The sequence below is a fragment of the Pristiophorus japonicus genome, chromosome 12 (assembly GCF_044704955.1).
Source record: "Pristiophorus japonicus isolate sPriJap1 chromosome 12, sPriJap1.hap1, whole genome shotgun sequence".
NCBI classification, from domain to species: domain Eukaryota; kingdom Metazoa; phylum Chordata; class Chondrichthyes; family Pristiophoridae; genus Pristiophorus; species Pristiophorus japonicus.
Window position 1 is genome coordinate 141,069,924 of NC_091988.1, and position 15,674 is coordinate 141,085,597.

General features: G+C 45.6%; 1 protein-coding gene across 1 annotated transcript in view; it reads right to left on the reverse strand.

Moving 5' to 3' along the window:
- Positions 1 to 10,846, reverse strand: part of LOC139277003 (Golgi-resident adenosine 3',5'-bisphosphate 3'-phosphatase-like) — a 31,460-nt gene extending 20,614 nt beyond the window's left edge. The window contains exons 1-2 of the mRNA XM_070895008.1: positions 10,514 to 10,846; positions 5,535 to 5,697 (exon numbers count right to left, since the gene is read on the reverse strand). Of these exons, the coding sequence (XP_070751109.1) occupies positions 5,535 to 5,697; positions 10,514 to 10,846 (496 nt within the window). The remainder of the gene's footprint in view (positions 1 to 5,534; positions 5,698 to 10,513) is intronic.
- Positions 10,847 to 15,674: the final 4,828 nt, after the last annotated feature.

Consider the following 15,674-nt stretch of genomic DNA (forward strand, 5'->3'; position numbering starts at 1 on the left):
ATCAGCAAACTATTCAACTGCCAGCAGCCTCACAGCTAAACCCAACCTTGCTCTCATCCAATGTGCAGATAGACTTTATTGGATATCGACCAAGGCCATAAATCCTGGCCAGTTTTCCCCTCTCTAACTCAGCAGCTAATTGTAGGACCCCCTACTACTCTTAAGGAAAGGTAACTTCGATGGTATGAGATGTAAATTGGCTAGAATAGACTGGTGAGTGATACTTAAAGGGTGGATGGTGGATATGCAATGGCAAACATTTATAGATCACATGGATGAATTTCAACAATTGTATATCCCTGTCTGGAGTAAAAATAAAATGGGGAAGGTGTCTCAATGGTGGCTAAAAAGGGAAATTAAAGATAGTGTTAAAACCAAGGAAGAGGCATATAAACTGGCCAGAATAAGCAGAAAACCTGAGGACTGGGAGAATTTTATAATTAAGCAGAGAAGGACAAATGGTTTAATTAGGAGGGGGAAAATAGAGTATGAGAGTAAGCTTGCAGGGAACATAAAAACTGACTGCAAAAGCTTCTATAGATATGTGAAGAGAAAAAGATTAGTGAAGACAAATGTAGATCCCTTGCAGTCAGATTCAGGTGAATTTATAATGGAGAACAAAGAAATGGCAGACCAGTTGAAAAAACTTCACGAAGGAAGACACAAATAACCTTCCGGAAATTATAGGGGACCGAGGGTCCAGTGAGAAGGAGGAACTGAAGGAAATCCTTATTAGGTGGGAAATTGATGGGACTGAAGGCCGAGAAATCCCCAGGGCCTGTTAGTCTGCATCCCAGAGAACTTAAAGAAGTGCCCTCGAAATAGTGGATGCATTGGTGATCATTTTCCAACAGTCTATCGACTCTGGATCAGTTCCTATGGACTGGAGGGTAGCTAATGTCACACCACTTTAAGAAAGGAGGGAGAGAGAAAACAAGTAATTATAGACTGGTTAGCCTGACATCAGTAGTGAGGAAAATGTTGGATTTAATTACTAAAGATGAAATAGCAGCGCATTTGGAAAGCAGTGACAGGATCGATCCAAGTCAACATGGATTTATGAAATCTTCCAGAATTTTTTGAGGATGTAACTAGTAGAGTGGATAAGGGAGAACCAGTGGATGTGGTGTATTTGGACTTTCAAAAGGCTTTTAACAAGGTCCCATACAAGAGATTGGTGTGCAAAATTAAAGCACATGGTTTTGGGGGTATTGTACTGACGTCGATAGAGAACTGGTTGGCAGACAGGAAGCAGAGAGTCGGGATAAACGGGTCCTTTTCAGATTGGCAGGCAGTGACTAGGGGGGTGCCACAGGGCTCAGTGCTGGGACCCCAGCTATTTACAATATACATTAATGATTTAGATGAAGGACTTGAGTGCAATATCTCCAAGTTTGCAGATGACACTAAGCTTGGTGGTGGTGTGAGCTGTGAGGAGGACGCCAAGAGGCTGCAGGGTGACTTGGACAGGTTAGGTGAGTGGGCAAACACATGGCAGATGCAGTACAATGTGATAAATGTGAGGTTATCCACTTTGGTGGCAAAAACACGAAGGCAGATTAGGAAAAGGGGTGATGCAACGAGACCTGGATGTCATGGTACATCAGTCATTGAAAGTTGGCATGCAGGTACAGCAGGCAGTGAAGGCAAACGGTATGTTGGCCTTCATAGCTAGGGGATTTGAGTATAGGTGCAGGGAGGTCTTACTGCAGTTGTACAGGGCCTTAGTGAGGTCTCACCTGGAATATTGTGTTCAGTTTTGGTCTCCTAATCTGAGGAAGGACGTTCTTGCTATTGAGGGAGTGCAGCGAAGGTTCACCAGACTGATTCTCGGGATGGCAGGACTGACATATGAGGAGAGACTGGATCGACTGGGCCTGTATTCACTGGAGTTTAGAAGGATGAGAGGGGATCTCATAGAAACATATAAAATTCTGACGGGACTGGACAGGTTAGATGCAGGAAGAATGTTCCCGATGTTGGGGAAGTCCAGAACCAGGGGACATAGTCTGAGGATAAGGGGTAAGCCATTTAGGACTGAGATGAGGAGAAACTTCTTCACTCAGAGAGTTGTTAACCTGTGGAATTCCCTACCGCAGAGAGTTGTTGATGCCAGTTCATTGGATATATTCAAGAGGGAGTTAGATATGGCCCTTACAGCTAAACATAGAAACATAGAAACATAGAAAATAGGTGCAGGAGCAGGCCATTCAGTCCTTCTAGCCTGCACCGTCATTCAATGAGTTCATGGCTGAACATGAAACTTCAGTACCCCCTTCCTGCTTTCTCGCCATACCCCTTGATCCCCCGAGTAGTAAGGACTTCATGGTGGAATTCTGCATTAGGATGGAGAATGAAACAGTTAATTCAGAGACCATGGTCCAGAACTTAAAGAAGGGTAACTTTGAAGGTATGAGGCGTGAATTGGCTAAGATAGATTGGCGAATGATACTTCAGGGGTTGACTGTGGATGGGCAATGGCAGACATTTAGAGACCGCATGGATGAATTACAACAACTGTACATTCCTGTCTGGCGTAAATATAAAAAAGGGAAGGTGGCTCAACCGTGGTTATCTAGGGAAATCAGGGATAGTATTAAAGCCAAGGAAGTGGCATACAAATTGGCCAGAAATAGCAGCGAACCTGGGTACTGGGAGACATTTAGAACTCAGCAGAGGAGGACAAAGGGTTTGATTAGGGCAGGGAAAATGGAGTACGAGAAGAAGCTTGCAGGGAACATTAAGGCGGATTGCAAAGGTTTCTATAGGTATGTAAAGAGAAAAAGGTTAGTAAAGACAAACGTAGGTCCCCTGCAGTCAGAATCAGGGGAAGTCATAACGGGAAACAAAGAAATGGCAGACCAATTGAACAAGTACTTTGGTTCAGTATTCACTAAGGAGGACACAAACAACCTTCCGGATATAAAAGGGGTCAGAGGGTCTAGTAAGGAGGAGGAACTGAGGGAAATCTTTATTAGTCGGGAAATTGTGTTGGGGAAATTGATGGGATTGAAGGCCGATAAATCCCCAGGGCCTGATGGACTGCATACCAGAGTACTTAAGGAGGTGGCCTTGGAAATAGCGGATGCATTGACAGTCATTTTCCAACATTCCATTGACTCTGGATCAGTCCCTATCGAGTGGAGGATAGCCAATGTAACCCCACTTTTTAAAAAAGGAGGGAGAGAGAGAAAGAAGGGAATTATAGACCGGTCAGCCTGACCTCAGTAGTGGGTAAAATGATGGAATCAATTATTAAGGATGTCATAGCAGCACATTTGGAAAATGGTGACATGATAGGTCCAAGTCAGCATGGATGTGTGAAAGGGAAATCATGCTTGACAAATCTTCTGGAATTTTTTGAGGATGTTTCCAGTAAAGTGGACAAAGGAGAACCAGTTGATGTGGTATATTTGGACTTTCATTAGGCTTTCGACAAGGTCCCACACAGGAGATTAATGTGCAAAGTTAGAGCATATGGGATTGGGGGTAGTGTGCTGACGTGGATTGAGAACTGGTTGTCAGACAGGAAGCAAAGAGTAGGAGTAAATGGGTACTTTTCAGAATGGCAGGCAGTGACTAGTGGGGTACCGCAGGGTTCTGTGCTGGGGCCCCAGCTGTTTACATTGTACATTAATTATTTAGACGAGGGGATTAAATGTAGTATCTCCAAATTTGCGGATGACACTAAGTTGGGTGGCAGTGTGAGCTGCGAGGAGGATGCTATGAGGTTGCAGAGTGACTTGGATAGGTTAGGTGAGTGGGCAAATGCGTGGCAGATGAAGTATAATGTGGATAAATGTGAGGTTATCCACTTTGGTGGTAAAAACAGAGAGACAGTCTATTATCTGAATGGTGACAGATTAGGAAAAGGGGAGGTGCAACGAGACCTGGGCATCATGGTACATCAGTCACTGAAGGTTGGCATGCAGGTACAGCAGGCGGTTAAGAAAGCAAATGGCATGTTGGCCTTCATAGCGAGGGGATTTGAGTACAGGGGCAGGGAGGTGTTGCTACAGTTGTACAGGACCTTGGTGAGGCCACACCTGGAGTATTGTGTACAGTTTTGGTCTCCTAACTTGAGGAAGGACATTCTTGCTATTGAGGGAGTGCAGCGAAGATTCACCAGACTGATTCCCGGGATGGTGGGACTGACTTATCAAGAAAGAGATCAAGGGGTATAGAGAGAAAGCAGGAAAGGGGTACTGAGGTGAATGATCAGCCATGATCTTATTGAATGGTGGTGCAGGCTCGAACGGCCGAATGGCCTACTCCTGCACCTATTTTCTATGTTTCTATGTTTCCTGGCTGATATTAATGAACTCAGAACAGAGCTGGGATGAAATCATGGACCTTTCTGGTGTTTATGGCTCAGCTGCACACTGAATGAGCCCACAGAGCTGTTGGGCAGAGTACCTTCCTTGCATGGTTGCAAATTGAAGCAGACATTAATCCGTATCCCCCACATAGCCATAATAGACAGCTAAGTAAGCTTGTCCTTTATTAAAAACACTTCAGTTGAAGCAATATTATAACTTACCTTATAACTCATGCTGATTTGTTAGTGACTTCCACATACGGCATTTTAACACAGAGTAAAAGTGACGATGCCTTTAATGTTCAGATTAAGATGCAAACAGTATCCTATATAAGGACTCCACAGGCTTGTTATTATGTTAAAGAACGATGGGATTAATTTTCTTCTGCATTAGCCCCGTGAGCATATGACAGACATTGCACCCTTAGAAAGGCTACAGCATGTTTTTGTCTTCCCTTGGACCATTTCCATTGGAAATCCAGGTGCAGGCCTCTCTCCTGCATTTGTGTGTCAGACCTTAGAGGTTGTGGCCTTTTGACTGTTCATAGAATAGTACAGCATTGGAGGCCATTTGGCCCATCGAGTCTGCGCCGGCTCTTTAGAAGAGCAATCCAATTAGCCCCACCCCACCCCCCACTCTTTCCCCCTAATCCCTGCAATATTTTTTCCCTCAAGTATTTATTCAATTCCCTTTAAGAAAGCTACTATTGAATCGATTTCCACCACATTATTAGGCAGTCCATTACAAATCCTAACCACTTGTTGTGTATAAATGCTTTTCCTCATGTCACCCATGGTTCTGTTAAAGCAGATCAGCAGCCAGAAGGCCCTGGTAGTATCCAACATCTTGGGGAAGGCTAAAAAGTGAACCTGCCCATCTTCAGCCTGATGCCTGTATCCTCGCAGATCCTCAAGTTAGTAGGAGGTAATGCAGCAGGGGTGGAGACCAAGCACAACATATCCCTGGGCCTTGTTCTTCTGCCGTGTATCTGGAGAATACCGATTCCACAGGTGCAAGGCACTATTTCTTAAATTTTAATTTCTATGTGACACGAGAGACTAGAATAATTGTGATTTTCATTTTAACGATTCTCAAAACATGACACTAAACCTGCAAACTGAACAGCTATCTGTAACTGGTTGTTAAATGTGCAAAATGACATGGTAATACCAGTGCTATCACTGCACACGTCACGGAATGGTGAATAGTGCCCACCTGTGTATTCCTGGGTTGCATCCAATGGATCGATCCAGATCGTTACACTTTCTGTTGGTACCATCCTAGCATCACCAATGCTTTCCTGGATTAACCTGGGAATTTCATAATTCCACACGAGGCTCTTGTCTACTTTGGAATCATCATGCTCCTCTGAAATCACCTAGCAACAAAACAACATTAATAAAACAGAATTAAAACTCAGCTCTAGGAACATTTTCGTTACACTACTGGAGTTTAGTATGTTAGAAAGCATCTTTTCACAATTCATCGTTGGGCCAAAACAGCAGAATTAGTCCCACAAAGTAGGACTAAACTTTCAGAGTTACATTTTCCCATGGTAAAGTCCAATATTTCTGGTTTCTATTGCTTCAAGCCTAAAGGCAACAGCAGCAAGTGATGGACATGAATAAATTCCTTGTAGTAAAATGCTGCAATGCAAGTACGGCGAAAGGTGTCTTGGACATTACTACATCAGATCTCTAGATAAAAGATAGGGAACTGTATACTCTATGATGCCACCTTCTTTCATGATTTAGTTCACAATTTCTAACTGAAAAAAAGAAGCTACATTCAGATGTGTTCCAAGAAAAAAAAAGTTAAAATTAAATTAGAAGTAAACTTTTCAAAGTTAAAGCCATATAACTTTCCTTTGGAAAATAAAATAGCTCAACAAAAAGGACTATTTCAGCAGTATGTCATTTTTCAAATAGGTCTCAAAATGACCAGTGAGCTTCCATAGCAACATAGGCAGCCAAAAGGGGGCCAGTTAAGTGATCTGAATATTTATGAACGTTCCTGTGTAAAGGTTTGACTTGCACTTCTTCTGATAAATTGAAGTTTGAGCTAAATCAAATACAAAGATGCCACTGGGAACTAGTCACTTGGGGAGACTAGACTGTGCCACCACACCTGCAATTCAAACAAATGGGAATCATATTTACAACCCCAATATTAATAAACTGCAAGCTGCAGACACCAGCTGGACATCCACAGGAGGCTTGCCGTCAAAGGATTGCAATTTCTGGCCCGTGGTGCCGGAAGCGACCCTCGGAGAGTGGGAGAGCATCGAAGAGAAGGAAGGGGACGTTTGGGAGGGGCTGAGTGGAAGTTGCCAACTGTCTTCGGATCACTCCGCCTCCTCCCGACATCACATTCAGGTAAGTACATTTTACAGCACTCGTTTGTTTGGTGGTGGCCTGCAGCAGGACCTTTAAGGACCACTGGTTAGCCCATATGTGCACCACATTTTACTGGACATACCCGACACCATCAAACAGGCATTAGGCTCCTTATTTGCATATGCAAAGGTGATAATGCCTTAATGCCTATTTCAGGTGCTGGCACTGGACACCTCTTTGATGCCTATACTAATATGGCGGTGACATGCTTCTGGCTCAGAATGTACATGTGCCCACCATCCACCATGTTGGATGCTTTTGCACCCATTTTATGCTTGTAAAATAGGCCTAGCATCATCAAATTTCTAGGCCAATGTATCCACCAAGAAAAACCTCCGAACTGCAATAGCTATTCCTGTTCTCCTAACAACAACAGAGGGTCTAGGCTATGTGCAAAAATACTTCCAAGTAACAGTGGGGGGGGTGCGCGGGGGCAGGAAAACAGGACTCCAATGTCCAATGAATAATAATCCATCATTACCCTATTAAGGAAAGGATGGTTTACTGTAAGTCTATTGATTACGTAAACTCCTTTCCATTATACAATAGTGAAATGCAATTTTTAAACCCTTCCATTTCTGCAATATATTGGATTAACTTTCTTTCTTCTCATAAAGAAACCACCTTGAGGAAAAGGTGGCTTGAGAACATCCCATTGATTAAAGTTGCCAGCGGCAGTTTATTACAGCTAAATGAACAGATGTGAAATTGACCATGCCTCCACAGTGACTGATTGGATGACACATCCACAGTGTACAAAATGTGAGGCTTTTAAGTTAACTGACTACAAAGCAGACAACATCGTGCCACTGGCAAGTTGAAGCAACAAGCCTCCTTTTATTGCCTTTGTTTTACTCAGGATAGGTTTGCAGCTGGAACTTATTGGCAGCAGCTTGCTTCGATGTTAGCAGCCAATTAAATTGGTGAATTCACTGCGGCCCACAGTGTCGGTTCAGATGAAATTGGTTTTGAAATTTCTTGCACTCTGGGGATGTGTGGTGATTGACTAATCCTGCTTCCAGCAAGGAAAAGGCAATTATCTCAAACTGCGGGTGCAATATTAATATTGGAGGATCAGATCACAAGGCAGATATCGATCAGGAAGGCCACTTAGCCAATCCTAGCTCATCTGCCCACAACGTGCTAAAGAGAACCCATCAAAACAACCAATGATTCCTTAAATACAAGCTTTTTGCCTTCAATACCCTATCCAGAAGGCCATTCCCTATATTTTTGTATATATATGATCAATCTTTGTGAACAGCCTCTTGACATCAGTATTAAATATTGCTTCCACTAGGTTGAACCTTTGTCTCCTCATCCTACAGTCATTGTTGAACTAGTTATAGTGTTCAGAATTTATGTTTACTGTTCATTATCTGAAATACCTTTAAGTAGTTATATGTCTGGTTTCCTTTCAAGACTAAAAAGTCTTCAGTCTTTCCTCCTAACTCAGTCATAGTATTAGGAATCAGCCTTCAGACTCTTCTCTGAACCGCTTTTCAGACAAGGATGTTTCCCTTACGGCTCAGTGACCCAGGTGCACTCTGATCAGAGTGTTGGGCAGTTCAAGCATGACATCCTTTGCTCTGTACTCTAATGATTTGGCTACAGTGTTGAGTACTCAATTTGCCTTATTAATTGTTGCTCTGCAGGTGACTGGATAGGTTAAGCATTGAATCCAACACCCCCAGATCTTTCAACTCCCCCAAGTTGCCCCGCGTCAGCAACACTGCAAAAGAGGATTAAAATCAAAATGGGAGAAATTGCACCTAGTACTGCAAAGACAGAGCAAGAAAAATGGCAGCATTTTTAGTGCCCCAGAGAAAATGAATTTCAAAAAGCCAGGAGTAGGCTGAATAGTAAAGAGAAAGTACATTTAGATAGCGCTGTACATCAAAGAGTTTATTTACACAATAGCAACATTGGTAGAAAGTTGTTTCAATTCTAAAGTCGTAAGTGGAGTGAGAATTCCAAAGAAATGAGACAAAGAGTGGGAGAGAGAGCTCTATAAGCCGTATCTGATTAAAGTTACACATACAATACCAAGTTCATGTCAATGTGTAGTGAAAGTGGCAGTATAATCCTGGAGTCGGGAGGCAGTGATTATAAACCACTCTCGGGGAGGGATCTCACACCACTGAGCAGTACAACTACACTGCAGTGTTACACTCATTTTTAAGCATGCTAGGAGGCACTTTATAAACATATATTGAGCTCTTTATTAATGTTTCAAGAAAGCAGTCTGTCCCATTTGGGCTCCTAAAACATTAAAGTGTCACTGTCAGAGAGCTCACACACACAAAGCACTCTCTTTGGAGTCAGTGTGATCAACAGCCAAGCAAAAAAATGGCATCTTGTTAGTTGCTAATTAGACATGGCATCCCCCTGGGAGTATAATGTAACCACAGTGTAAAAAAAAAAGCCCACACCAGGAGCAGTGTCTACATCTATTTAAGACAAGGAGTGACAAAGCAACTTCCCAAATCAAAGGAAAGCCAAAGGGACTTTGGGGAAAGCGTATCCACCCCTTGTAGTTATAGCCTTGAAAACCTCTTCCTTACTGTTGCCCTCCCCCCAGTTGCCACAGTACTTGTTCACAGCTCAAGCTGCAATTCTGCACTTTAAAATGCACCATTTTGAAGAGCAAGGGCGGCACTGACGAAATATTAAAATTAGGTTTACAATGTGTCTACTTCTGATTGGTTAAAACAATTGATGACTGATGTAATCACCAATTAGGAGATAGCAAGTGCCCCCTTCTCAAAGGGAAACAACCAATCAAAAATTGAGAAGCTCCTTTAAATATTCGACGGGGCTCACTCTCTATATACACACGGAAAACGGACCGCTCCAGGCCAAGTGGCATGGGACTGCTCTGTGCAACTCTCCACACCAAATCCCCAATAGAGAAGGGGAGGACCCCCACATAGAGCACCCTCCACTGGGATCCCCGCCACCACTGGACTGGCAGATGATGCACCAAGGGATGTCCGGACGGCAGACCAGGATCAAGAAGTGGAGAGTGCACAGAATTACAATGTGTCTAGGATTTAGGAGGGACGCCTGTACATCTTTTTAAAGAGGGGGGCCCCTCCCTCCCCTCGCAACCCCCAATCCCCAAACCCCCACCAAATCCCACACCCTGCCAATATTGTTATAACTAATATAATCAAAGAAAATGGAAAAAAGCACAATTCTTTTTTTCATGCCCTTATGATCTTTCTCCAGGTTTTGCTCAGATTGTTCATTCCTGCAGACTCCAGGACAATCCTGGAAGGCTAACAATCTTAAAGACTTGCATTTATATAGCACCTTTCACGAGCTCAGAAAATCCCAAAGCACTTTACAGCCAACAAAGTACTTTTGGAGTGTAGTCACTGATGTAATGTAGGAAACACAGCAGCCAATTTGTGCACAGCAAGCTCCCACAAACAACAATGTGATAATGACCAGATAATTTTTTTTCAGTGATATTGATTGAGAGATCAATATTGGCCAGGACACCAGGGAGAACTCCCCTGCCCTTCTTTGTAATAGTGCCATGGGATCTTTTACATCCATCTGAGAGCAGGTGGGCTCGGTTTAACCCCCATCCAATAGACAGTACCTCCGACAGCACCGCACTCCCTCAGCACTGCACTGGAGTGTCAGCCTAGATATTTTTGGTGCTCAAGTCTGTGGAGTGGGACTTGAACCCACAACCTTCTGACTCAGAGGAGTGCTACCCACCGAGCCATTGCAGTGATGGGGAAAGCCTGTGCAGTCAGCTCACGCCCGCCCTACCTGCAGGCTTACCTTGATGTGTGGGAAAGTGTTGCTGAACAAACTGGTCATCTTCCCGTGCGACAGCAAGTCGCCCTCCGTCACCATCTCGTCGGCACCTTCCTTGCTCTTCCCTTTCGAGCGCTGGCCGAGGAAGCCGGACTCCTTGACCTCAAACACCGCCCTGCCGCCTTCCTCCGCCGCTTTGATGGACAGAGACAGGAGCTGGCGGAGATCGACGCTAACAGCGCCGCCGCTCGCCGCCGAGCGGCCGAAGGTGCAATACAGATAATAGACCACGCTGGTGGCTAGCACAACGAGGAAGAGCACCCTCCCCCGGGCCACGCTCACCCCCATCGGAGCCATGTCTCCCCCTCCCCCCGCGATCCCCTAAAGCTGCCGGCAGAGCCCCCGCTTCATTCCAGCACTCACACCGACAGGGCACGGGGGAGTTTCCTTGCAAAACGGATGCGGAAGTAAAGCAGGCGCCAGAGTGCTGCAGACTTTAACGCTGCAAGCTGCACATTGCAAACAAAATTGCACAATAATCAAACGCTCCCGTGCCGGTAACATGCCCCCGTGGGGTGTCATTATCCTGCATAGGTGTGGGCGTCAACTTATAATTTATAAAGCACCTTTAAGGTAGAATAAAACCCCACCCCAACTCGCTTCACTGAGGCCAAGCCAAGAAAGACTTGCAACTCTTTTAGAGGAGACAAAATAAAACATTTAAATCAAGTACCCCCCGAACCACTCCAAACATTTTCCAATGTCCTTTTTTTTTGTATTTTTGCGGTTTTTTGGGGGCATTAAAATCGTATATTTTACAAGTGCCCCCTAGAAAAGGGGAGGGGGACACTAAAACCCGGCAATTAAAACAAATTAAACTTTAAAACATATAAATTCAAATTAAAATTCGGTTGCCGAGGATGATGATGCACTCCAGTCCCTCCGGCGCCCACCTCTTGCGGAAGGCCGCGAGCGTACCGGTGGACACCGCGTGCTCCATCTCCAGGGTCACCCTGGCCCGGATGTACGCGCGGAAAAGAAAGACTTACATTTATATAGCACCTTTCACAACCACCGGACCTCTCAAAGCGCCTCGCGGCCATTGAAGTCGTCACTGTTGTAATGTCGGAAACCTGGCAGCCAATTTGCACACAGCAAACTCCCACAAACAGCATCATCATCATAGGCAGGCTCTCGAAATCGAGGAAGACTTGCTTCCACTCTAAACGTGAGTTCTCAGTGACTGTACAGTCCAATACAGGAATTACAGACTCTAACAGTGGGGCAGACAGTGCTTGGAGGAACAGGTGGGCGTGGAGTCTGGTTTGCCGCATGCTCCTTCCACTGTCTGCACTTGTTTTCTGCATGCCGCCCCCACAAACAGCAATGTTATAATGACCAGATAATCTGTTTTTGTTATGTTGATTGAGGGATAAATATTGGCCAGGACACCAGGGATAACTCCACTGTTCATCTTCGAAGTAGTGCCATGGGATCTTTTACATCCACTTGAGAGAGCAGACGGGGCCTCGGTTTAATGTCTTATCCGAAAGACGGCACCTCTGACAGTGCCGCACTCCCTCAGCATTGTAGTGGAGTGGCAGCCGAGATTTTTTTGTGCTCAAGTCCCTGGAGTGGGACTTAAACCCACAACCTTTTGACTCAGAGGTGAGAGTGCTGCCCACTGGGCCACAGCTGACACTGAAGGTTGATATTTGGAAGGGGTGACTAAAAGCTTGGTGAATGAAGTGGGTTTTAAGCATGCTCTTAAACGAGGAGTCAGAGGTGGTATGCAAGTCGGAGGACTTCCACGTGGATCTGTTCCTGGGCCTGGCCATTGTGGCCATCCACAGATCCAGGTTGGACACGGCCAGTGGGGGTGTTCGCACTGGATGCCTGCCTCTCTCCCGCGGCTATGTCCGTGTTCGGGTGGCCCTGAAGAAGACACACACTATCCGCCGTTACACTTGAGGCCTCCCGCGACCGGTGGGCACCGCACGGACTGGAGTGTGGAGTCCACGCAGGAAACAATATTATGATTCCATTTATTACGTTTCCTTTCTTTTGTATGATTTTGGTGTTTATTGTTGGTGCCCTTCTAAAAAGGGGCCACTTTTAGATTTTGTTTAAAAATTTGGTTTGATTACACTGGGGGCAACTGAATGTCTCTTTCTTGGTCCAATCAGAAAGAGGAGAGCGCAGGTAGGGTTTAGGGAGGGAATTCCGGAGAGTTGGACCTGCGCAGCTGAAGGCACAGCCACCAATGACAGAGCTGAGGGAGAATGGGGTTGTACAAAATAGCAGAGCCAGAGGAACAGCAAGTTTGAGGGGTGTGGTAGGTTTGCAGGCGATTACTGAGGTAGAGAGGGGTGAAGTCAGAGGGATTTAAAAACAAGGATAATCATTTTAAATTTGAGGCATTGTAGGTCAGGACCCAGTATAGGTCATCAAGAATAGTAGTGATGGGTAAGAGAGACCTGCTCTGGAAAAGATTATGGATAGTAGAATATTGGATGAGCTAAAGTTTATGGGAGGTAGAGGATAAAAAGTCACCCAGGAAAGGATTGAATCAATTGACTGTGGATGTGACAAAAGCATTTAATAAAATCATAGATTGATACAGCACAGAAGGAAGCCATTCAGTGCATCATGACTGTGCTAGTTCTTGGTAGAGCTCTCCAATTAGTCCCACTCCCCTGCTCTTTCCCCACAGCCCTGTAAAAAAATTCCCTTCAAGTATTTATGCAATTCCCTTTTAAAAGTTACTATTGAATCTGTTTTCACCACCCTTTCATGCATCATCATAAGCAGTCCCTCGGAATCTAGGAAGACTTGCTTCCACTCTTAAAATGAGTCCTTAGGTGGCTGAACAGTCTAATACAAGAACCACAGTCCCTGTCACAGGTGGGACAGATAGTCGATAATAGAAAGGGTGGGTGGGACTGGTGTGCCGCATGCTCTTTCCGCTGCCTGCACTTGATTTCTGCATGCTCTCGGCGATGAGACTCGAGGTGCTCAGTGCTCTACCGGATGCACTTCCTCCACTTAGGGCGATCTTTGGCCAGGGACTCCCAGGTGTCAGTGGGGATGTTGCACTTTATCAGGGAGGTTTGAGGGTGTCCTTGTAACGTTTCCTCTGCCCACCTTTGGCTCGCTTGCCGTGAAGGAGTTCTGAGTAGAGCACTTGCTTTGGGAGTCTCGTGTCTGGCATGCGGACAATGTGGCCTGCCCAGCGGAACTGATCAAGTGTGGTCAGTGCTTCAATGCTGGAGATGTTGGTCTGCTCGATGACGCTAATATTGGTGCATCTGTCCTCCCAGGGGATTTGTAGGATCTTGCGGGGGCATTGTTGGTGGTATTTCTCCAGCGACTTGAGGTGTCTATTGTACATGGTCCATGTCTCTGAGCCATACAGGAGGGCGGGTATTACTACAGCCCTGTAGACCATGAGCTTGGTGGCAGTTTTGAGGGCCTGGTCTTCAAACACTCTTTTCCTCAGGCGGCCGAAGGCTGCACTGGAGGCGGTGTTGGATCTCATCGTCAATGTCTGCTATTGTTGATAAGAGGCTCCCCAGGTATGGGAAATAGTCCACCTTGTCCATTGCCGTGCTGTGGATCTTGATGACTGTGGGGTAGTGCTATGTGGCGAAGACAGGCTGGTGGAGGACCTTTGTCTTATGGATGTTTAATGTAAGGCCTATGCTTTTGTATGCCTCAGTAAATACGTTGACTATGTTCTGGAGTTCAGCCTCTGTATGTGCGCAGACGCAGGCATCGTCCGTGTACTGTAGCTCGACGACAGAGGTTGGGTGGTCTCCTCAATCGAGAGTCTGCCTTTGACTCGAGTGTTCTCGACTCCATCCCACAGCATGCTACCCGCCACCACCTCAGTAAAACCCCAATACTGCACGAGGTAGAAAAAGCCATAAGACAGCTTAAGAACAACAAGGCTACGGGAGCAGATGGAATCCCTGCTGAGGCACTGAAGTATGGTGGAGAGGCACTGTTGGCGCGAATATATGACCTCATCTTTCTCATCTGGAGGGAGGAGAGCATGCCGGGAGATCTCAGAGATGCGGTGATCGTAGCCATCTTTAAAAAAGGGGACAAGTTCGACTGCGGCAACTACAGAGGAATCTCCCGGATCAGCCAATGGGAAAGTCGTTGCTAGAGTCCTCCTCAACCATCTTCTCCCTGTGGCTGAGAAGCTCCTCCTGGAGTCACAGTGTGGATTTCATCCTCTACAGGTTACAACGGACATGATTTTTGCAGCACGACATCTGCAGGAAAAATACAGGGAACAGCACCGCCCTTATACATGGCCTTCTTTGACCTTACAAAGGTCTTTGACACTGTCAACCGTGAGGGTCTATAGAGCGTCCTCCTCCATTTCGGATGCTCCCATAAGTTCATCACCATCCTTCGCCTGCTGCACGACGACACGTAGGCCGTGATCTTTACCAACGGATCCATTACAGACCCAATCCGCGTCCGGACCGGGGTCAAACAGGGCTGCGTCATCGCCCCAATCCTCTTCTCAATCTTCCTCGTTGCCATGCTCCACCACACAGTCAACAAGCTCACCGCTGGAGTGGAATTAAACTACAGAACCAGTGGGAACCTGTTCAACCTTTGTTGTGTCCAGGCCAGGTCCAAGACCACCCGAACCTTTCATGCAGTGCATTCCAGATCACAACACCTTGCTGTGTAAAAAAAAAATGTTTTCTCATGTCGCCTTTGAGCCTTTTGCCAGTCACTTTAAATCTGTGTCTTCTGGTTACTGACTCCCCTGCCACTGGAACCAGTTTCTCCTTCGGCTGCCTGGAACCCAGGCTCTGGAACTCCCTGCATAAACCTCTCCTCCTCCTTCAAGATGCTCCTTAAAACATAGACTGTCAGCTTTGGCTCAGTGGGTAGCACCCTCACCTCAGAGTCACAAGTTTGTGGGTTCAAGTCCCACTCCAGGGACTTGAGCACATAAATCTAGGCTGACACTCCAATGTAGTACTGAGGAAGTGCTGCACGCTTGGAGGTGCCGTCTTTCAGATAAGGCGTTAAACCAAGTCTTCTCTCTCAGGTGGACGTAAAAGATCCCATGGCATTATTTCGAAGAAGAACAGAGGAGTTATCTCCAGTGTATGGACAATATTTATCCCTCAATCAACATAACAAAAACAGTTTATCT